General features: G+C 30.7%; 1 protein-coding gene across 2 annotated transcripts in view; it reads right to left on the bottom strand.

The window, feature by feature from the left end:
* Positions 1-23,862, bottom strand: part of LOC107441689 (dual oxidase) — a 200,280-nt gene that overhangs the window by 27,326 nt on the left and 149,092 nt on the right. Inside the window, exons 10-18 of one of the 2 annotated variants that reach the window (XM_043045166.2) lie at positions 22,884-22,980; positions 17,276-17,448; positions 16,949-17,130; positions 11,746-11,864; positions 9,351-9,488; positions 6,417-6,551; positions 4,419-4,624; positions 2,402-2,587; positions 886-1,108 (exon numbers count right to left, since the gene is read on the bottom strand). In XM_043045166.2, the coding sequence (XP_042901100.1) occupies positions 886-1,108; positions 2,402-2,587; positions 4,419-4,624; positions 6,417-6,551; positions 9,351-9,488; positions 11,746-11,864; positions 16,949-17,130; positions 17,276-17,448; positions 22,884-22,980 (1,459 nt within the window). The remainder of the gene's footprint in view (positions 1-885; positions 1,109-2,401; positions 2,588-4,418; positions 4,625-6,416; positions 6,552-9,350; positions 9,489-11,745; positions 11,865-16,948; positions 17,131-17,275; positions 17,449-22,883; positions 22,981-23,862) is intronic. The other variant, XM_043045167.2, reaches the window with a different exon arrangement.

Raw genomic sequence — 23,862 nt, 5'->3', positions numbered from 1 at the left:
TTTTTAGCAGATGTTAGATATTTTTGCGTCTGAGATTTCAAATCTGTAATTGATTTCTCGTTCTATGTTAATTAATTTTAAATGACATTTTTAGTCAACTTTTTGTTGAAATGTACAAATCTGAAAGTGTTATATATATAATAGGAGGACGCATAAATGTTGCGGCAAAATTCCAGAGAAGTTAGGGCACATAATCAGGATTGGTTTCCGCAGTAATCTATGCCTGGAAGTGTCATCATACGCCGTTGCGGGTGCTTGCCTTTTTAAGAACTGTTTGTTCATGTGCTTCGGAACATGTTATAAGGGAACCAACCTGGAGCATACATTCTTATGTATTTTAATTCTAATAATGTGTCTTAACTCCCCTAGAAGTTTGTCGCAACATTTTCGTGACCTCTTATATATAACGTTTTTTGACTTATACATTTCGACAAAAATAGATTAAAAATGTTATTGAAAAAAATCCGTAGCTTTAGAGCAAAAATAATTTTTGACTTAAAATCTTCATATCCGAGTTAGGCAAGTATTTGTACGAATTGAAAAACAAACAAACGTTTTTCAGTGTTGTATGAAATTTAGTAAACTAGCTTTCAAGCAAGTATTCAATCACAGTGAAGTAATATTTTTGAATTATACTTTAGTATTTTGCATTACACTACAACAAACATGTAGTTACCCCGAGAACTTTAGTTTTGTGATGTTCGTGCTCTTGATAAAGATTTATTTTAAACGACTGATTTTTTTTTCTAAAATAAGAGTTATAAAGAAATAATGTATTGTTTCGAGAAAAAGAAAATCATCTGCAAGAGTTATAAATATTTCGTTCTGTTTTTATTGCTAAATTGAAATATCGGCATGGTTTAAAAATATCAATTGAATTTTTACCTCTTGAAAAGAGATCAACTGTATCAAGAAACTCTTGAAAACTGATTTCTCCATCCTTGTCTTTATCAACGCAGTTGAACATGCGTTTAACAAAAAGTGAGTCTGGTTTCATCCCCAGTGCGTCAGCAAACTCGTTTTTCGATAGTGACGTCCTCATCACCATGATGATGTCACTACCGATGTCTTCCAGTTTACGCCTCTCTCCTGGTTTCAAACCAAACGTCTGGAAAATAACATAAATGTAAGCGTTTCATTAAAAACGTATAAATATATTAGTGCAAGATTATTCAAACTTTTTCAGTCAGACTTCGAAAATACACTGTAAAAAAAGGATACTCTTTTATTACGAAACTATCTTCGTATATGACGAAACCGTTTCCTAGTAAATGCTACGAGCGAAAATTTCGTCAAAGTGACAAAATAACTATGGTCACTTTTTCGCGGAAACTAATATCGCCAAAATTAAAGAAATATTTCGTCATTTTATTTTTTTTCCAAGAAAAAAGAAAAGGAAAACTTGAAGTGCCCTATGGATCCAACTTTTTAAATAATCAACTAATCATTTTAACGTGGGATCCATATAGGCAGCACGACACAGCCAAGGACACATGGATAAAATATACATCCATGTCTGAAGATGGATTCAAACTCCGGATTTTCTTGGTACAAGGTCAACATCTTGACTACCATACAAACCGGTGAGCGTAATTCGTCAGTTTATACTCTATTATCTAGTCTTTATTCTAGTTTCGTCATTCTAGTTAACAGTCTCTCACAATGCACTACGGTAAAGTTTTGAATTAAGGAAACATTTTTGTCATACATCTGAGAGTTCGTCAGAAATCATGTGCTTTCGTGATGAAATGATTCTTAAAATTAACGAAATACTGCTCCAGGATTGCTGAATGGTCAAAAGTAAGAGTTCTATTTCTGAGAGTGTGAGAAAAATATTAGTTCCTCGGCCCAATGGCCCTTTGAAATTTAAAATGCTTTCAAAGCGAGAGAAAATTGGAATTGCAAATTAAACGAAATTAGTAGAATAAAAGTTTTTCCCGATTTCAAACATGCTCTACACATTTACGCCCGGTGGCTAAGTGGTAGGGCCTTGCGCTCCCGTGCCACAGGTTCTGGGTTCGATCCTCGGGCCAGGCAAGGTAAATTCAGTCTTTCATCCCTTCAGTGGGTCGATAAATGTGTACCAAGCTTGAGTGGGAACTAAACACTGGGGGTTTCGCGTTCGGCTGACCACCTAATCGGCACATCTGCTCCTGCATCCCAGAGCCCACTGTCAAGAAAACTGAGATGGGTACAGTAGGCTTTGGCCCTCTATGGGCTGTCGTGCCACTGAGTTTAGTTTTCTATACATTTACTCATAATATGCTCATGTAAGTGGCTAACATAAAAATGAAGTTATCTTTCCACTCAAAGAAATCAACATTTATTACCATTAAGTGGAAATTAAACTTCTGATAAAAACAAGAGTAAAAACATTAAAAAATGAAACTAGCAAGGTTACCAGGGCATAAGCTTCTCTGAAGAAATGTTCCAGTCTTTTCTGTCTCTTTTCCTTCGTCTCTGCATTGGCCAGCATGGCTTCTCTGTAGGTCTGTATCGTTTCCAATGTTTTATTTTTGCTTGACAAAAAGGTTTCTAACTTATGAAGAAATTTTTTTCTGGCTTGCTGATGTTCAAACTGTAAAACCTTTTGGAAATAATAGTAAAATATATGTTTATTAAATATGCTAATCTAATTTCCAACTTTGATAAAAATTTACATAAAAGCAACAAGTATTGCATATAGAATTGCATTAGAATCAGAAAAACTGTTACATATTCCCATGCTCGGAAAGCACATTTAGATTTAAAAAAAAGCATTCTAGTATGATTTAAAACAGCAATAAGTCATTTGTTACAAATTCGTTTTTAAAATTGTCGTAGAACTGATTTTGTTTAAACTATTTTAAGAGCTGGTATTTAAGAGAAAACATCAAGTGTTGTTTATCCTCCACATCTACAATTGCATTCACAATTTAAATAATTATGAAATGGACAGGTTTCAGTATTGTTTGAAGCAACGAACAACTCAAATGGTAAATATCTCTTGAGGAATTTCGGTTGAAATTATGATTGGGCCATGTTTCTTTGGTTCATTTTCGTGAGTTGTCTGCGTTTGATTGTTTAGAATACGTGAATTTTTTAAATCAAAGTTTTAAGTTCGAAGTTTACCTCATAATTATTTAAGCTTTATGGAGAAGTTATTAGAAGATATTAGATATTGTCCCAATATCAGACTTTAATATTAACCTATAATATTGTAATTGGACCAGGTATTATATTCACATGGAATAATGTTCCCTACGGAAGGAATTTATTATAAGTCCCATAGGGGGTACACAGCGTGACCCTAAAGTTTACTATGTATGTACATCTAAAACATCACCAATATTTACACCAAACCATAGAGTAAAATATTACTAATAAAATGGAAATATCTTCCCAATAGTCAGGGAGGAAAATCACTAGATGTGTTGCTCTATGCGTAGTAAAGCATGTCTGTTTTGAGATTAAACAAAACATCGGAATTAAATAAAGGCTATTTAATTTGGGTTACATATTTTCTACCTTTATTGCTACTCACTGTGAAAATAATTTACTAGATACAAGAAATCACAACCACATAGACAGAATAAGACAGAAAAAAAGCCACAAACAGAAAAATATTTCATAGAAAGAAAGAAATCACGCCCTATAGAACAAAAAAAATAAAATTGAGGAGGAATTTTATAAAATTACATTTTCTTCAGAAGCATACACAATAGAAGGAAAGATTTTTTCGGATGAAAAATCTGGTTTTAAATCAAAAACTCGTAAGATGCAGCAAGTATTCTGCTGTATGGAAACTCCTTACTAGTACCACCGATATCACATTCAGATTCTCAAAGAAAAGAAATTTCTTCTTGTTTATTACACTGGGGAATAAATTATTTGTGGCATTCATACAATTACCTGATCTTGTCTTATTCGGGTGCGGAGATTTTATATCTAAAATTAATTTTCACTTGAAGTTACAGATTGTTTTAAAATTACATTTTTAGTCTATTTTTTGTCGAAATGTTCAAGGAGTCACATAAATCATGCAACAAACTTTCTGAGGATTTAAGGCGCACGATCAGGATTAAAATTACAAGCCCGGAAATGTCATCGTACGAGGCTAGGGGATCTTCACTATTATGACCTGCTCAGAAGAACATGAGGAAACAGTTCCTAATAGAGCACTACCTAAATCCCCTAAAACTTAGTCGCATTCTTGCAACCCATTCTTACATATAACCTTTCAAAATTGTACACTTCGAAAAAATTGACTAAAGTTGATAAAAACCGTGGAGAGAGATTTGCTGATTTGATATCAGCGATGCGAAAGTATCTAAGATATATTAAATAAAATCTCATGAAACAGTGAGAAAATGTTCTCCTATGCTTTTTATAATTTTAACTTAAATCCCGTGCTATACTGATACTACGATCTAACTTACCAAATCATGGTCTTTTGGAGATCTAATGAGTACCATGGGTTTCTTATGCGTGTCTCTGGTGACTTCAATGATGAGAACGCTGACTGTTTTGAATTCGATTTTCCGCAGCACTTCACCTTTTCTATTGATTGTCGAAATCACTTCATCTGGTCCGATTTTTACTTTCACGCATCGCTTATGATTTTGGTGCAGCCATTCCTTTACGTCTAAATTTGGAATTGAAGAATTTAATATCAGTAATAGCTCATTTAGCATAAATAGATATGCAAGGTGCTCTCTAATCATCACCATGTTAAAAAAATAAAGTAATTAGAATCTGCATCAAAAAGTTTCAGAGCCTGCTTACAGTCGAATCTCACTATAATGAATCTGTATACATTCAACACTCTGTTATAATGAACTTTTTAGTGACACCTTCTGAACTAAAATTATTTATTTATTTTTATTATTTACTAAATTTTTATATCATTTCTAGTAATTAGAATCTGCATCAAAAAGGTTCAGAAACGGTTCACAGACGAACCTCACTTTAATGAATCTGGATACAGTGAACACTCGGTTTTAATAAACCTTTTAGTGACACCTTCTGAACTAATATTATTTACTTATTTTTATCGCTTATTAATTTTTTTATATCATCATTTTTAGTAATTAGAATCTGCATCAAAAAGGTTCAGAGACTGCTTACAGTCGAACTTCACTATAATGAATCTGGATGCAGTGAACACTCGGTTGTAACGAACTTTTTAGTGTTCCCTTCTGAACTATTATTTATTTATCTTTATTACTTATTAATTTTTTTATATCATTTCTTCAACTTTAAAATTGCAGGAGTTGCGAATGCAAAAGACGGCATTTCTTTACATTGCATCAAATCTTAACTTATTCAAATCTTATTTGCTTTTAAATTAAAGCGAACAAATTGATAAGCAGCAGATATCCCTTCTTCCACTTCCGCCTAGATATTGAGGAAGAACAAGACGCTGCGATTTCTTTTATTTCAGAAGTGAAATCGGAATTGAATATTCAATTTTTTTTTTCTTGCAGAATATGAGAACAAGAAAATACTGCATTCTCAACTATTTGTTGATAAGAAAATAGGTGAACTGTACTTAAAATCAAATTGTAGTCAACTAAAAATCAATAATTTATCCCATATAATGTAAACATTTATTATTTTTCTTTTTAATATTTGATTTACTATCTGTTTTTTCAGTTAATAATTTTCTTAACATATAATGTATCATCATAATCATTATTTCCAACAGTAATATTGTAGCAGACTAAAAAGTAACTTTTCAATGAATTTGGACATAGTGAACCATTGCTTATAGTGGAATTTTTACTGGTCAGCAAAGTTCATTATAACAGAGTTCGACTGTATAAATATAATATACTATTAACAATATATTATATATAATAAAAGAAACTTTTACGAAATGAGATGAATCGTAGTTTTAAACACTTATTTCTTAAGCAAAATTGAAAACAAAAAGATTCGTTGGCCTGTTGAGCACAATTAAACTATCCACCCATTTCTATTTGATAAAATAACTATTAGGATAACTACAACAATTATCGTCGATTTTAGATTTTAAATTCGAAGTCTAATTTTAATTCAAATAAATCAAATTTGAATTTCAGTTTATCTTTTGGTTTTGAATATTGTTATTAAATACTTGCTTGTTACCTCCGGAATGTATATGTGACTATTATTTTCTGTTTTTAATAGTTATATTAAAAAAAAATGTATCGTGAGGGCGAGGTTTAGAGAACACCTTGCAATTTTTTTACATCAACTGGCAAAAAAACACAGCTCCATCGTTTATCCAGGCCACAATTTTTAATTGCGTGACGTAATACTTATTTAATGATATTTAAATAAGACAGCGTTATTGAATATATGAAGTACGGAAATTACAAAATTGCATGAATTACAAAAATTGTAGCCTAGGCATTTAGAACTGAGTCAATGTATTAGTTAAAGCAATAGCCCACCGTTAAAAGCAGATAATCGAACACACATACACAATTTGTCAAAATTTTTTCCAACGCTCAAATCTCTCTTCAGCTTGATTTCTCGTCTGCGTTTATTTTGTAGCTTAATCACTCCATATCCAAGACCGGCACACACTGAAATTAAAAAAAAAAAAAATTAAATTTTTTTAAATATGATTAGGCTTAAGTAAGATCCAATTTTATATCAAGATAAATATATAAATCTATTTACAATAAAGTAGATTGCACAGCTATAAATAAGAGATAGATTAACAAATGGTATTGAATTTTAAATAAATAATTAATACATATAAGATTTCAAAGATTTTCCATTTCAATAAAATTCAATTCCTTTTTTTTTATAGTTTAATGTGCCTTTTATATGCACGACATAACATTTTTACATAATGAGTCATTTTTTTAAATTTTTTTTTTGATATAGGTTATTTTTGCTCCCTTTAGAAATATTTAAGCAAGTTTTCGAAATTAATTAATGCATTAAATGTTTTGAGAATAATTTATTATCTCTAAAATTTCGGTTTATGACAAATTGTTTAATGTTACTATAAACGCATTAGGAATAATCTGAGTTAGAAACTAAATATAACATCTTAATACTATGGACTAGTTAAAGAAATTAAACCATTTTAGTGAATTAATAGTTTCCGCCATAGCGAATTTCTGTTGAAAATTTTACTCACTCATTAGCTGCTCGACAGTAGACTCTGCACTTTTGAGTACATGTTTACACGTAAGCTCTATGTAGTTTAAAGAATTGAAATTACTGAAAAAAAGGGTTGACGTCTTGAAGCAAATAACTTTGCATTTTTTAAGGTTTGTTAACATTTAGAATAAGAATTTTTAGCATAATAAATCTCTTCAAAACAAAAACAAAACTGAAAAATGCACTACAGGTCAATAAAATTACTACATCCAGAAGGTAGTGTGTAACACACAATTGAGTGATTAGATTTTCAGTACATTTATGCCATACAGTTAGCAATAGTGATATGTATAATGCGCATAAAAACAAAGATTAGAGAGCAGTTATTTGTTTTCATTATTCTAATTTTGCATTCGAACATTATTTTCAGCTAAAACTTTGTTTGTAATGCTTCTTGTAAAAACGAGAAATTCTTAGGAGCACTTATTTCACTTTTATTTAGGAAAAAAATATAGCCTACTGGGATTGCTGCTTATCGGACAGCGATATATCTTCTTGTGTCTGTTTGAGTTAGCTAAACATTTCACATAATTTGGAATCTATGGGTTAAGAACGGTCATACGGACGTCGTGTTGAATTTCCGAGATCTCTCATCACCATCACAAACAGCACTGAAGAAAGATGTCACATGCACATGACCACAAGAAATAGCACTGCCACGATATAAAACATGGGTAGAACCATGGTTTGATCAAGATCAACCTGGAAACAGGTATTGCGGCAAGTTATCCTTACAGAAGAAACTTGACCGTCATGATGACCACATCCGTGTTTGACTTCACCACGCAGAACACACATTGACAACTTCCATTCGAGATCTTTGAACGAGTCAATCACTTGCAATGATGATCTGAGATCTATTAGATACGCGTCTCGATCGAAGTGATCGAGACGCGTACGATCGAGACGCTATTTACGGCTTTCTCAGCAATTCTCACAGCGATCATACGTTTCACGTGAGCTAACCTCTTCGAGACGGCAGAGTCATACATGCATTTTCAGGGTGGCGACAATCACGGTAAAGAAGATAAAACTGATAGCCTAACTATTTTTATTGCAGTTTATTTGTTGGTGGGGTAATAATAGTTTTCTTTATTAATATCACAAAGAGTTCAAATTAAAAATTGTATAGTTACACTTTTAATAAACATAGATTAGATGTATTAGATTTAAAGAGAAAGCAAAAGTAAGGTTGTCAAATTAGCCATGCCCAAACTTAAGCTAACGCTTTTTACCCCCCCCCCATCCTGTTTCTGATTCCATACGAATATATTTATGACTCGCTCGTCCCGAAAAGGTTAAGGACGGGTGGCCTCTGTTTTTAATACCTCTTAAGTGAAATTTTAATCAGGATAATGCATGTGGCCCGTACTGCTTTGATATTCCTTGATACAAAACCAATTCAACAGTTGTGCTAACCAACACAATCTCCAGATCACGGAACAATTGAAAACGTGTGGTTCAATGGTAGTCGAAGGATTAGCACACCATCCTTTACAAGCACTACCGTCAATAAACTTGGGTATAGTGTTGAATCTGTATTGCACCCAATTCAACAAAAGGTCATAATCTCGGAAAAGGTCATACAATCTTTGATTAACTGCTTCGCTGGCAGATAAATGCTGTTATTGATTTCAGAAATTTTATTGATTCCATAATTTTTGTAAAATTAATCAATAGCTCTTTACACGATAATGTAAGATTTCAATAAATATGTAATGTATCATTCTCTTTTTAGTATCCCTGCTTGGGTAGCAGTTTAAAAAATAAGTAGTGTCAATCGTAAGTGTGATATTAAAAAAATATTACTTTTGTTCAATAAGGCATAAAAAAGATTTGGGAAACAGATAATGTTTTTATCGATTCGTTATACTTTACTTAAAAGTTTAGATTAAACATTAAAATTTCTTTGTTTGAATACATGTTAAGAGACATTCTTTGTTGAATTCAAAAACATTTTCTCTGGAAGTTGGCTGTTGTAAATACAGCATTTACAAAACTGTTATAACTTAAGAGTTTATAACTGAGCTGTTGTAAATCTCTCCGAATTGAGAATGTTTCATTTAATTACTCACAATAATTCAGACTAACATTTTGTACTTACATCAGGTTTTAAAATTGTATATTTCCAAACCGTCATATAACGTGTTTTTTCACTAAACTTCTCGTTATCCAGTTTAATAACTTTTTTGAGAAAAAAAATGTCTTACCAATGGGTATAAAGGCGAGTATGATGCAGGAGTAGATGTATGCAACTTCGTTTCCATGAAAGTAGTCGTATCCGTCCAGCATCAAGCACGCCTCCATCATGGAACCATTCAGCTGCGCCGGTTGCGGACAAACATCACCTAATGTAAAAGTTGGTTAAATTTTTGAGCATAATCATATCACTTAACGCATTACTGAGTCAATCAAATACAAAACAATATGAAACAACACGGTTAAGATATATTGCCCTCTGAAATACTATCTTTACATATCAATCTACGAACAAAATTTGTCAATGTAGTGATAAATAGCACCAAAAAACAGTTAAATATTGTTCAAATTATAACATATTAAAGTTAGTATTCTTATGCTAAAACGAAGATAAAAGTAAATTACACAATGATAATCCACAGGCTCCTTATAAGGCCTATATACGATTATTATTATTGCTATAACCATTTTTGGATTCAATAGGGAAAAACTCCTGATCAGCTATTATTTGTTAACATAAATATACATTAATTGGATATTTGCAAGCAACGTCATGCGTGGGCCAGCGAATCAGATTCGACACAGGCTTGACTTCGCTTGCCGGTGTCAAATTAACTTTGATCCGAAAATTGATTCAACGTGATAATGAACTCAAAATTTAAAACTGTAATGTTAACAAGCCATGCACACATTAATTACATTAGAACAAGCAATTAAACACATCCATGTGATTAGTTGCAAATACGCAATTGTTATTAAAAATAAAAGCATTCATTTTCTCTTTATTTAAAACTTTTAAGCCTTTTTTTAAAAAAAAAATTTAATACTTCAGTAACGGATTGGATTGAATGTAGGGTTTAGTGGCACTAAGTTCTAAAGAGGACATGCTGAGTCAAACAATACGGTAAACAGTTCAAAAGACGTAGTGCGTGCAACACCTAATTTGTCCCATAATTATAACTGAAATGATATAAGTTGATGAATAAAATCAGATTAGTAATAATACTTCAGTAACAATATTTTTACGATAGATTTACAATAAAAGTTGATTCATTTTAAGTATCAGCAACCATTTTTATTTCAATATCAAAAAACATCACTTGTCAAACGACATTCAATAAACGCCAATAATTTCGTCCCGTTTTGAAACACCAAACTAAACTTTTCAAAAATGTTTGATGAGAGAAATAATTGCTGACGAATCCTTTTCCTTAAAAAACGTTTCTTTAATAACATCTGCACAGAAACGTGTCTTCCACGTCAATATAAAATCAATTCATAATCATTTGTTTTGTTACACATTAATAGGAATGGAGTTGCTTTTGACAGTTGCTTGATTCAAATAGGTCATTCTGATAGACTGATTTCAATGAATCATGTAAGAGGCGTCATAAGAACCTCCCACCCTTCTGTTGACGCCCTGACCAAGCCTCTCATTTTAATCAGGAATCTTACTGCCTGATTAGTGATTTTTAGAAGAGAAAAAGTCCCCAACCCGAGTTTTTAAACATGGACTTAGTAGCATTAACTCTAACTACTGGATTGACAGTAATAAACTGGCAATAACATATGAATTTAAAGTTGAAATTTTGCTATTAAAAAAGAATGTCGAAATCCCGTTCGATTGGTACCATAGGGAAAAATAATGCATTGGAGAAATAACGCTCTGACCAAACCTCCACTTTTAATCAGAAATCTTACTGCCTGATTAACGATTTTAAATAAGAAAAATCCCCAATTCAAGTTTCTAAACATGGACTTCAGTAGCATTAACTCTAAATACTGGACTGACTGTAATCATTTAGCGTTGAAACTGGCAATAACATAAGAATTTGAAGATAAAATTTTGTTATTGAAAAAGGAATGTAGAAGTCAGAGTAGATTGACATCATTGGAAAAAATAAAGCACTTTCAAAATTGTATTAAAAATTATCCGTTACTGTTTATATGTAAATTTATTTTAAGAATTTGGGGATCTAAAAATTGCTTTAACATTTACTAAAATACTTTAATGTAAAATTATATTTTATGCAATAACAAATGTTTAGAATTTTCCCAAGTGATATTAATATAACAAAATTAAAGTATTTTAATTTAAGGAAAAAACTTTTTTAATTTATCTACAAATTAATTAATTTAAGGAATATTTTTATATAAAAATTATTTTAATTAGTTAGAGGAACTACATTAAATTATAATTATTAATTTATTTATTGAATTTTTAACTGATGCGAATATTAGTTTTATTACGATTGTATATAGTTTTGAACTAAATTGTTCTAATTTTTTTGTTTTTTTATACTAATTCTAGAATATTAAATATCGTATTAAAGTTATATCAGTTAGCATCAATCAGTATATATGTAAATATTATCAGTGAACTATAATTTAAATAAAAAAACTTACCATCTTTCCAGAAGAAAATATTTTCCTGAATATATTCATCTTCGATTCCACTAGCTTGAACAATTATATCGCGCAATTTCAATGTTTGTATCTCTTCTATTTCCTCTTCAGTAAATATTCTGAAAATCAAAAACATCACTAGCTATAACTTAGAATTATGGTAGGTGATTAGTTTATAAAATAATTTTTAAAAAAAATATAATCAAGCAATTCTTTTTGTTGAACCTTTATTTTCAATATAAAATGAAACAAAGACAACGTGAATAAAACAAAAAAAACGTGGATAAAGCTAAAACAACGTGAATAAAGCTAAAACAACGTGGATATAGCTAAAACAATGTGGATAAAGCTAAAACGTGAATAAAACAAAAACAACGTGAATAAAGCAAAAACAACGTGAATAAAGCAAAAACAACGTGAATAAAGCAAAAACAACGTGAATAAAGCAAAAACAACGTGAATAAAGCAAAAACAACGTGAATAAAGCAAAAACAACGTGAATAGAGCTAAAACAACGTGAATAAAGCAAAAACAACGTGAATAAAGTAAAAACAACGTGAATAAAGCAAAAACAACGTGAATAAAGCAAAAACAACGTGGATAAAGCAAAAACAACGTGGATAAAGCAAAAACAACGTGGATGAAGCAAAAACAACGTGGATAAAGGACAAAAGAAAGTACAAAAAATCACAGGTTTGAGTTTTCTTACACTAAACTCATTCAACACTACTCTTCACATTATATTTTGAGTATTTTATCCTTTTCTGAATTTGAATATTTTATATTTTTAAGACATAAAATTCATTTTCTGAAATTAATATTCAAATAGTTAACTTTTTTGTTTTCAGAATTTTCTTAGATTTCAGAATTTCCATGCATTTCAAATGTATTTTCTGCAGAACTAGTCAAATATAAAACANTTCGATAAAGTTTTTTCCTGCTAACATACATTAAAAAATTTTTTTTTTAATAATATATTCGATGGCTGGTTGATACAAATTCCACACCCGGACGTAAAATATCCTCAGTGGTAGATGGATAAGGGTCTAGAGTCCCCTTGCCGTCAAGCTAACAGTGGGAAGTTTTGTGGTTTTCCTCTCCATGTAACGAAAAGGCTTGTTATTTCCTTCAAAATGTCCTGCAAATTTCTAACAATACTTGGCAACTTACGAAGGCAAATTTCAAACAATACTTGATCTAGAAGTTGCCTTTTCTTCTGTGTTGGTTCCAAAAGTACAAGGCTGCGGAGTTGAACATTAGCAGTCGTAAGCCTAAAATTGGGTCGGATGTTCACCGATGGCTATAAAATAAAATCACTACTGTCAATAAACTCTGGTGTAGTGTTGAATATGTAGTGCATTCAATCCAATAAAAGGTCCTAATCTCGTGATAGATCAAACAATCGTTGATTAACATTGTTGATTGATAATGGTTGAACCGGGTTCAAATCCTAGAAATGGCTGCTCGATGCGAATTCCGCACTTGGCTCACACCGACCACAGTGCTGACGTAAAATATCCTCTGTGGTAGACAGATCATGGGTTTTGTTGTCAGGCTAATCGTGGGAGGGTTTCTTGTTTTTCCTCTCCATGTAACACAAATGCGAGATAGTTCCATCAAAAAGAGCTTCGCAAAGGTAAATTTCTCCCAATATTTGATTCAAGAGTTTCTTTTTCCTTTGGGTTGGGTTTAAATTTGCAAAGCTACAGATTTGATTACTGGTAATCGCTAACTCAAAATCGGGTCTTCAACAACGGTTATAAAATAAAAATATAAAATACGAATAGTAAAAAAAAAATAAAATTTTCTTCAAAATTGTCGATTTTTAAATTGTCGGATATTTTCCTGATATATTTAGAATATTAAAACAACCAGGTTGTCAGGTGCTCGTGTTGGCAATCTTGTCAAAGATACAATTTCTTGTGTCAAAAATACAAAAAAATAACGAGATACTTTCATGTCCATCACCACATCCTTTATTAGACACAAAAATCCGGTTAATCGCTGCTTTCGCTGTGGAAACTACCAATTTCAGTTTATTGATCCAAAGAAAATTTCCGATTATCTTTAATTAAGGCGATGGTTTGACACCGATGTTTATCTTTCGAAACTAGCCTAACACTAGGTGTTGCATCATCAATAATCCTATAATGTAGTTGGACGTCAAAACTACTGAAGTGTAAAGCAGAAATGGGTATTTAAGTAGACGACAGCAGTTAGAAAATGCTATGCGGGAACGGTTGTTCATTGATTTGATAGAGGACTTGAATTCGTATAATTACTAGTTTAGAATGAATTAAATAAATAATAATGGAATAAATTAAACTTCCATTAAATGTGGATAGAACGCATCACATTGTAAGAGTAATTAAACTTGAAACTTGCTATACACCAAGAAAAATGCCGCCTTGATTGAGTTGCAGAATTTTGGTATTAACTCATTCTCGATAACTTTTGAGGAAACGCAGTGAAGTATTTAAATAAACGATAGTGATAATTGAACTTGAAACTTGCTATACACCAAGAAAAATGCCGCCTTGTTTCAGCTACAGAATTTTGCTATTAACTCATTCTCGATAACTTTTTAGGAAGCGTAGTAGCGCATATAGACATAGGTGAGCTACCCTGCTTGATTTATAAGTGCGCCCTGTATTAGACTTGCCATAAAAAATTTAGAATTGTAATATGAAACAAAAACACTCTAGAGAAGAAATATTTGGATAATCATTAATTTTATTTCAATTTAGGAAATTGAAAATAGTTATTGCGCTGAATAGTCTGAATTAAGTTACTAAACTGAAACACTGTATACACATACCATATTGAAGTGAATTTGTTTTTTAAATAGGAAAATACAGCCCATTATCTTGCAGTAATATTCAAAATATAGTTAAGCGTTAATATTAACTTTAAAGTGAACTAAAAATATTTCATAATCAAATAAAAATTTACAATTTAAATATTTTATTAAAAAAATATTTTACAATTAAAATTTGGTTTTATTTCAACTCGTAGTGTTATTTTTCCTGACGAGAGCTCCCTAAAACCTAGTGAGGCCCCTCACACCGCAGGGGTGTTATTTAGGCTACTTAGAAAATGCTACATTTGGCAGTGATGTAAAAAATACTTATATGAAAAAAAGGGAATTTTTGATAACAGAATTAAGGCCTTCTCCCTAAGAATAAGTTAAGGTTTTCCATTACTGGCTACTACTTAAGTTTTATAGTTAATTTCTGATCAAATATAGATATTTATACTATTAATATATTACAGGGAACAAAAAGGTCTTTTTCAAAATAAATTTCCATTTTAAGATAATTGAATTATCAGTTTTTATCTTTTAGAAAAAAATTTCACGGGGGAAAAGATTCGATAAATGATCATCAGGCCTTTACCTATATTCAAAGAATGTGGAATCTTAGAATTGTTACTATAAAACAATCACCTTTTGTTTAACTACGAGAAGAACATTTTATAAAAGTCTCAATAATACAAAATTAATATCGGTAATAAAGCCGATTAAAAGATTTAGAAATTTTTAATAATAAAAAAATTTTAAAAAGCTGGTTAATGCTAGGTTAAGCAATGTTATGCTGAGATCTCTTTAAACATGTAATAGCGAAGATTTTTGTTAATTCCTTCCTAAAACAAATTTTTTAAACAAGTTCTCTTTACACTGAAGAATTAACAATTTAAATTTAATAAGCAAAAATTGAATCCTACCAATCATTTTGAGTTTTCGGGCAAAGAAAAGAGTTTCTAAGGGTATGCACCATTGATTACATTTTCAAAGTTTGCTTTGCCACCAAAGCGAACGTTTTGAAAATTTTTTATAAATGCAAGTTTAAACTATTGGCTTATATCATGATATTATACAATTATACCACTTGTTAAAACATTCCACTTGGGTAGCAAGAATTTAGTTATCAGACTGATGATCATCAATTTTGGTTATCTTATGGCCAACTTATATCGAGGAAAATTAAATTGTTTTTGTCAAATTGAAACTTAATTAAAAGATAAACTTTATCAGGCAACAAATACAATTTTTTTTAAAAAGTAATACTTGATGTAATATTTTGAGTCAATTCTTCTACTAGTATAAACAGCCCCTGGCCAAATTATTAGACGCACTATATGATTCCATACAAAATCCTAATTATCAGGTGATATTATACAGTTTTGTTTTTCACGTGACTGAAACCGGTTGGCACTTGTTCACGTTCGTGTATCAATTGGTTGAATTAGACGATATATAATATAAATTCGATGATTGGATACATTAGACGATATATTATATAAATATGGAATATCTACTATGTAAGGTGTTATTTTAGTATATTATAATAATTGGACCAAATTATTAGACGCACTGTAGTGTTTTAATAATTACATGTTTTGCGCGAGTTTATATGCAATACTTTTATATTTAAACATAAATGCAATGGGAGATTTTTTTATATACTTCCTGTTTGTATTTATTTTTAACATATTGCATTACAATGTTAACCAATGGATACAAGAATGTAAACAAGTGCAAACCGGTTTCAGCAGCGTAAAAACAATAAAGCTGTATAGTATAATCACCTGATAATTAAGATTTTTCATAGAATCTTACAGTACGTCCTATAATTTGGCCAGGGACTGTATGTAAACAAGACATCAAAATTATCAACTACCAAAACAATTAAGAAATACCTTTTTTTTGGTATTATTTGCAGTAAAAGAAGTCAACTTTAATTTTATTTTTAAGCTCACATCTGTGCATTGCCATGTCATGAAAATTTTATCTTGCAAGGAATAAAACTATTCAATTAAAATTTTGTTGTTATTTATTTACGTAGTACTACAGCTACACTATGGGCTATTGGCGAAGGTCTGGGAAACATCCCTGAGGATGATCCGAAGACATGCCATCACAATTTTGATCCTCTGCAGAGGGAATGACACACCCGCTTTGGTGGCCCGACGACCTGCACGTGAAGTCGAGCCCTTTACAATGGAAAAGTTTAACAAGGACCAATACAGCACACCTTCGGTCCCTACGTCGACTGGTCCAAGTGGTCACCCACCCACACACTGACCGCAGCCAGTGATGCTTAACTTCGGTGATCAGCTGGGAACCATGTCTTAACGATCAGTCCACTGCGATGAATTAAAATGAATATATATTTTAGTTTAAAAAAAAAAAAGAAATCCTTACCCGTTAGCACGATTTTCAAACCAAAACCGATCTGAATCTCTTAGTCTTTCAAACTGTTCTTTAATGATTCTACGAAAAAGAGCGCCAGGTCTTCCGTCTACTTCCGTTTCAAGCATTCCACCAATATACAAATCTATGTTGTTCATGTCACCTTCATAAGCTTCGTTGAGAGATTCAAACATCTGAAGGTAAAACGAAAATGTAAAAATATTCACAATTCCAATTAAGCATTCAAAACATTAGAAATCAAGTTGTAATGAGACATTTCTATAAACGGAAATTTCAGAAAACATAATTTTTAAGAAGGGAAGAATATTGTATGCTTACTTTTGGATTCTTTTCATAGAGTAATGGGTTTATTTGCGACCAATTGCTAAGTACTGGCAGTTGAAAATAACGCCGAACTGTGTTGTAATCAGGTAAGCCATTATCTCGTCCCCTCATAATATTTAAAGCTGCCAAATCTCGTCTAGTAAAATCCATAGGACCGAAAAGTTTATCTGGAAAAAATAAGTATAGGGTCATAACACATCATTAATTTTAAAAGGTATTTTTTACAGTACTCCATCAGGTTGAAATAAGATTTTAATGTTTTTAAAAGACAGTACCTTGGCAACAAATTTTATCTTGGTCCCAGTTAGGTTCAAAATTGGCTCGATATGGATCCTATAAGATCATTCACAGAGGAACCAATATTGGGATGTCTAGATTTTTAAATATTGGTCCTAGAATGATCTATATAGGGCCTATATGGGCCAATATAGACCCTACATTGGCTGAACAATGGATATAAAATATCGGGTGAATTTGAAAATTCTATATAGGACCGATATTGGTAGTAGAGTGGTTGTAAAATATCGGGGGAATCAGAAAATTCTATATATGGCCAATATCGGAAAAATAAAGGCCCTTTGAATCATTACTGAGCCAAGATTCGCGAATATGGTAGGGGTAGTTTATGTACGCCGCATTTGAGCTGCACAATAAACTATTGGCGACGGTCTGGGAAACATCCCTGAGATGATCCGAAGACATGCTATCACAGTTTTGATCACAGAGGGGATGGTTCTCAGGCTTTGGTAGCCCGTGAGAAGTTGATGATTTTATGATAGAACAGTTTAACGAGGACCATTGCCGCACACCCTCGGTCCTTACTTATGCAGGCTGATCAAAGTGGTAACCACCGGCTCACGGACCGTAACCACTGATACTTGGCTTTGGTATCAAGCACCCAGTGTTTGGTGTCTGGGAACCGTGTCTTTTAAATCAATCTCTGCGGAGCTTTTAATGACAGAATGGGTTGTTTATTTTAGGCATATTATCAAATATAGATCAATTTTTTTTTTGGAAAATATATTTTTTAGTAATCAGTACTTTGTTAATTTATAAGGAATAGTTGGTTTTATATGAAATTTGAAAAATATAAAATCATGTTACACTCTGTATAAGTAATATTGAATATGTAACATAAAGAATATTGAATCTGTATGAGAGATATTGAATTTAGAATTTTAATGCTGACAGAAAAGTCGGCAGTGACTGCAAAGTCAAATAGGCTATAAACTGATTATGTTTTAAAAACAAACCACAAAAGAAAGGTAATATGCAAAATAAAAATGAAAAAAAAAAAAGATTTTTAGGAGTCTGGAACTTTTGATTTAATGGAAGTAGAAAAATCACATGAAAGTGAGACGAAAAGGTAGATGTTCTAAATATTACCAGTCATTCAAAATAAGGAAAATATATAATTATATGTGAACATGGTTTAGCGTATTTTGAACTTATTACTGGCATTTATATTTATTAAAGTATGTTTTAAATTGCTTGAAATGCTTTTGAATTAAATACAATTAGAAAAGCATTTAGTAAATGTGATATTGTACGCAGATTTAAACAAATATATCATATCATGTTGCAAAAGAATGGTGATATTTCAACTACATACAATTTAAAACTTCACAAAAAAATATCACCATAACATTATAAAAGCTGTTAATTTATTTTGAAAATTACTTCATTATTTCGTGCTTGAAATTTATGAAGGTTTTTAGTCGTTACGAAAGGTCTGTAATAGAAATCCTTAAAGAAACCTATAAAAAAGGTATACAAATAGATAATTGCCATTTGTAATTTTTAAAGTTAGTGTTCATCCTAGTTTAAATCACAGCGGAAAAATAATAAAATGTTAACTCCCAAGATTTTAACTTTATGTATCAAAACCTGAAATTCAATTAACTGAATAAGTTAAAATGAATCCGCAGTTCATGTAGTTTATTTTGTTTCATTTTTTATCTAAACATAGATAGAAATGAAGTATATTTCGAACCCCATACTTAACCTTTATTCAGCGTCTCAACCAAACCCAACATTTCAATTAACTGCATGGACTCTCAAAAACAAACAAAATGTACTGTCATTGAATATTACGTTGCATCTAGAGCGCTCCTCTTATTCAACATTTCAATTATACAAATTGAAACATTTCAACAAAGTAACTGGCTCCACCCAAATCGTAGTTATCTCCAGAACTTTAGTCTGTCAAATTGTGAACATTCACCAAACAAATACGAACACAAAACCCTAAAAATGAAACGAAGATTTAGTTATTGGGGCAAGCGGAAAGAAAATAATACCGAGGTCTTGACCCCTTGTAACAAGGGATTAATTGGGTATAAGGTATAGTAGACAGGTTCGCCCATGGGACGTGAGAAGTTGAAATTTTCATTCTAAGCGAAAGCTGGGGTCAAGTAAGAGTAAATGCTTTGTTTGTTTCAAAGATGAGAGTATGAGGAAGAATAAAGAGGATGAGAGGTTGTATTGAAAATGTTCGTCGAAATAGGGAAATCAATTGTTTTTGGAACTCGACCTATTACACCAAAATTGAGGCTGGGGTGATTTATCGAAAAAATAAAGTCCAGTGGTTGCGCGAAAATGTTGCTCAAACCTAATGAAGAGAGGATTTGAATCACCATTTAATGCTGAAGTTTTATAGCCAACCTAAATTGAAGTACATAAAAGTGTGAATCTATAAAACCACGGGTGGTTTCTCATAAAAACATCGATGTAACAAAGAAATGAGATGTTCTTAAGCTATTAGTAAAAATTTTTGTGGCGGTAAAATTGCATAACATCGAGAATCGACATTTTTAACATAATTTTGCTTTATTGGAAATCATCAAGATTGAATGGAAGAAAAATGTTTTGACATTATGTATGTTTTTGAAAATCATTTATCGCTAGGAAAATAATTTAATGATTTCTTTTATGATGGTATAGAGAATTGTTGTGTAATAGCTCAGCAATTTTCTTATAAATGTAAGAAATATTTATTGTTTTCAGTTAACAAAAAAAAAAGAAAACAAGTGGTTTTTAAAATTTAATTTCATAATGCTTGAAAAATAAGTAAGAACAACCAAATTTCTGAACGTGTTATTTTGTTTTAAAAATAATTAACTGTTTAGAAATTATACTGTGATTACAATTACCATCATGCATTTCGGCTTGGGCAATGATATCCCAATCTGCTGTAAAGGTCGTCAAGTTTACAAGGAGAACAAAATAAACCAAGATTTTCCAGTTTTAAGCTCTTTTTTTAAAATTATATGAAGTTATCAAACTAATTATATTATGAAACTTATTTCAAATTTATTTTTAGATTTCATTAGCATTAAAAACATTATTTTTTATCTTCAATTTTCTTCTAACAATAATCATTAACTAAGGTAAGGTACCCAGAATGTCATTCGACATTTAAGTTTAATTTAAAGTCTGGGAAAATTTTTTTTTTCTTTTATATGTTTTATTAAATTATAAGTTATTTAAAATAGCACTTTTCATCTTAACGTTAGTTAAAGTCAAGAATGGAAAAGCATTGTTGATTTTAGCGTGTTGGTTCAATTTCAGCCTAGTTTTCAGTTCAAAATTTCGAAATTTTACTTAACTTGTGCATTATTACTAAAAAGATTATTGTACCAGTAAATGTTTCTTAATGAGCTACATTTTGTTCAAACAGTACAAAAATATGCACATAGTTTAAAAGGAATTTTTTTTTTTACGAATGAAAGACGTATTTTCGTAAGTTTTCGAACTTTATACTAGAGAAAGGGAAAAAAACATTAAAAAGGGAAAATTTTGTTTTAAATAAACTGAATTTGCATAAACTGTGAACAAATATTATGTTTAAGCAATGTATTATTTGAAATGTTATTTACTTGGAAAAGTTTTGCTAACGTTTATAGCGCGCTTCACAAAAACTGTACTTTTCAAATTTTTTGTAATTTCTTTTCGTTAAAAATCAATAATTCCCGAATGAAAGGGAAACTGGCAACATTTTTGTCCTATCTTAAATCTTAACTTCAAAGTCCCTTGGTAAGTTGAATTGATTTATGAGTCAACTCGATTTAATGTAACTCGATTAACTGGATCGTTAACTCGATTTAAAGCTCCAATTAACTCTATTTATAAGTTACACTAGGGATATCTTTCTTGCTATACCTTGGAAAAATTGGGCTCAAGTTACGGTAATAAGTACTGGCATTTAGGGAGCTGATACTTTTTACCACAAAATTCACAACATTTTTACCGGAATATGCATTTGACCAAAAAATCTGACATACAGTAATTTTTACTGTAATAATTACCATAAATTCACTGAATCACTCACATAATCACTTTTCCTCTTTCTCTCTGAATCTCTCTAGTGAGTAAAAAAATATTGTCGCAAAAATTAGGGTATATTTTACGGTGTAAATGGATTTCACGGTAAAGTGGATTTTACAGATGACGCACCCAAAGTGTGGTACTTTATACCGCATTATGATTTTGCGTTTTTTACAATGTAGTGTGTTACAATGTAGTAAACATGTTTACGTTATAATATTTGCAATAGCAGAGGTAGTAATTTTTAAAAAATTATGAAAATTTAGACAAAATTAAAAATAAAGAACATAAATAAAACCAGAAATAAAAGAAAACTGACTTTTATTTTAAGGTATTAGACTAATTTTGCTATTGTTTTAAAAACATTAATATAAAATTTTTAAAAACTAGTTTAAATGTTTTATTGTGAGTAAAAACTTATAAAACTAGCAAAAATTATTGATTTCTTTAAATTGATTTCTTTAATTTTTGCATTACCGCTAAACACTGTAAAAAAATTTCTATCGCAGGAAACAAAAAGCCCTTTGAGGATTTTATTTAGAAGGTAACCAACTACGTTTTGAACTATTATTTTAAAATCAAGTGCGCATACTTCTGAGTAAGGGATCAACGTAGTTAAAACGGCATATTTTTAAAAATTTACACACGTGTCTTTGCGAATAAACATGCATAAAAAATGAAATTCTACCTTTTTCTCTTAGTCTGTAGCTCAAACTGTGTGTTCTATAATCATGAACACTCTTGAAAAATTGTGGACTATAACTTGAAAAACAATATGAAATATCATGTTTAAGGTGGTGTAAAATATGAAAAACTTGATTTTGAGTAAAACGCATTTAGAAACTTAAAATCACTAGTCTATCTACTGTTATCCCCTTACACAAAAACTGCTATAATCTTGTAAATCAGTGGAGTACAAAGAAAAGAAAAGTATTTTTAGAAAGCTACAATTATTGGAATTCTAAATTTATAATAAACTCAATGTCGAAAATTTTGTCTAAAATCGTGCTTTTACACTAGTCTTTAAAGAATGATGCGTTTTATTTTAGTGAATAAAGGTGCAAAAAGTTTTTTCCAATTATTACAACTATAAAAGATTATATCAAAGATCTCACATTAAAGGTTTAGTATGATGCATTTGTTCTACTTTAAAAGCTTCAATTTAAATGTAATTTTCATATAATTTTTTAAAAGTTTTTTTCTATTCATCATGTCAAACAATTTTACAAATAAATGAAAAATCTTGAAATGAAATTTTTTATAGGTTTTTACTGACCTCTGACGTCACTGCATAAAATAGCATCTTCTCTTTCTGATATTTGTGACATCATTCCCATGAATAGTTCTTCTACGCCAGACTCCAACAGTACTTCCTATAAACAATTATCTTTGTTTAATCAGGAAAATATATGCTTCTATTATTCAAAAACTAATTTCCGTCGATTTTTTAAAAAAAATTAATTAAACTATAATTAATTATTACTGTTTAATGTTTTTGGGCAGTGCAACTTTGTCAATTATAAGAGAAATTATCCTTATAGAGAAAATTTATCGTGGTTTATGTTATATGAAGGAGGAAAACACGAAAACCATCAACTTATAAAAATTGAGGTTTTAAGTTGTTTTGAGCTTTATTTGAAGTTGATTTCAAAGACAATCACAAAAAATCGACCTCCTGAGGCTTATAATCAGGGTGTATGAAATTGTATTACTCTGTTACTCACATTTGAGCTTTTTTTTGTTGTTTTGAGATAGATAGAAACCTACCTTAGAACAATCTGCTTAGGGAAGTTGTTTTTGAGATGTGCATGTTATTTGTTCCACAAATAAATATATTTGAGGTGTGAATAATTTCCACGGGTTTTAACAAAAAGTAACGCTCGGCTACATATGAGGTTAATTTGATGAGATTTAAATGAGGTTCTAACTGAGGTTTATTGTTGAAGTTATTTTTGGTGTAAAATATAACCTCATTTTCTACCTCAGGTGTATTCTTTACAACTGTCAACCTTAAAATTATCTTATTTTTTGTAAGGGGTTATTGCTTCAATGCGAAACTACTGCTTTAACCTCCAAATCAGCCCTTCTTTCCATTGTAATGTGTAGTTATTTTGTTTAAAATTCTTTTATATGTATATTGGGTCGAGACACCTATGATGAATTTTTTTAAAAGCCTCATTTTTAATAAACATACTTAGTTCCAATATCATTGTCAGTTATATATGCAATGCATTTTCTTGACAGTTTTCTTGAAC

Source organism: Parasteatoda tepidariorum, chromosome 7 (assembly GCF_043381705.1).
Source record: "Parasteatoda tepidariorum isolate YZ-2023 chromosome 7, CAS_Ptep_4.0, whole genome shotgun sequence".
Taxonomy (NCBI): domain Eukaryota; kingdom Metazoa; phylum Arthropoda; class Arachnida; order Araneae; family Theridiidae; genus Parasteatoda; species Parasteatoda tepidariorum.
Note: the sequence above shows the minus strand (reverse complement) of the source record. Positions and strands in the feature narration are given on the sequence as shown.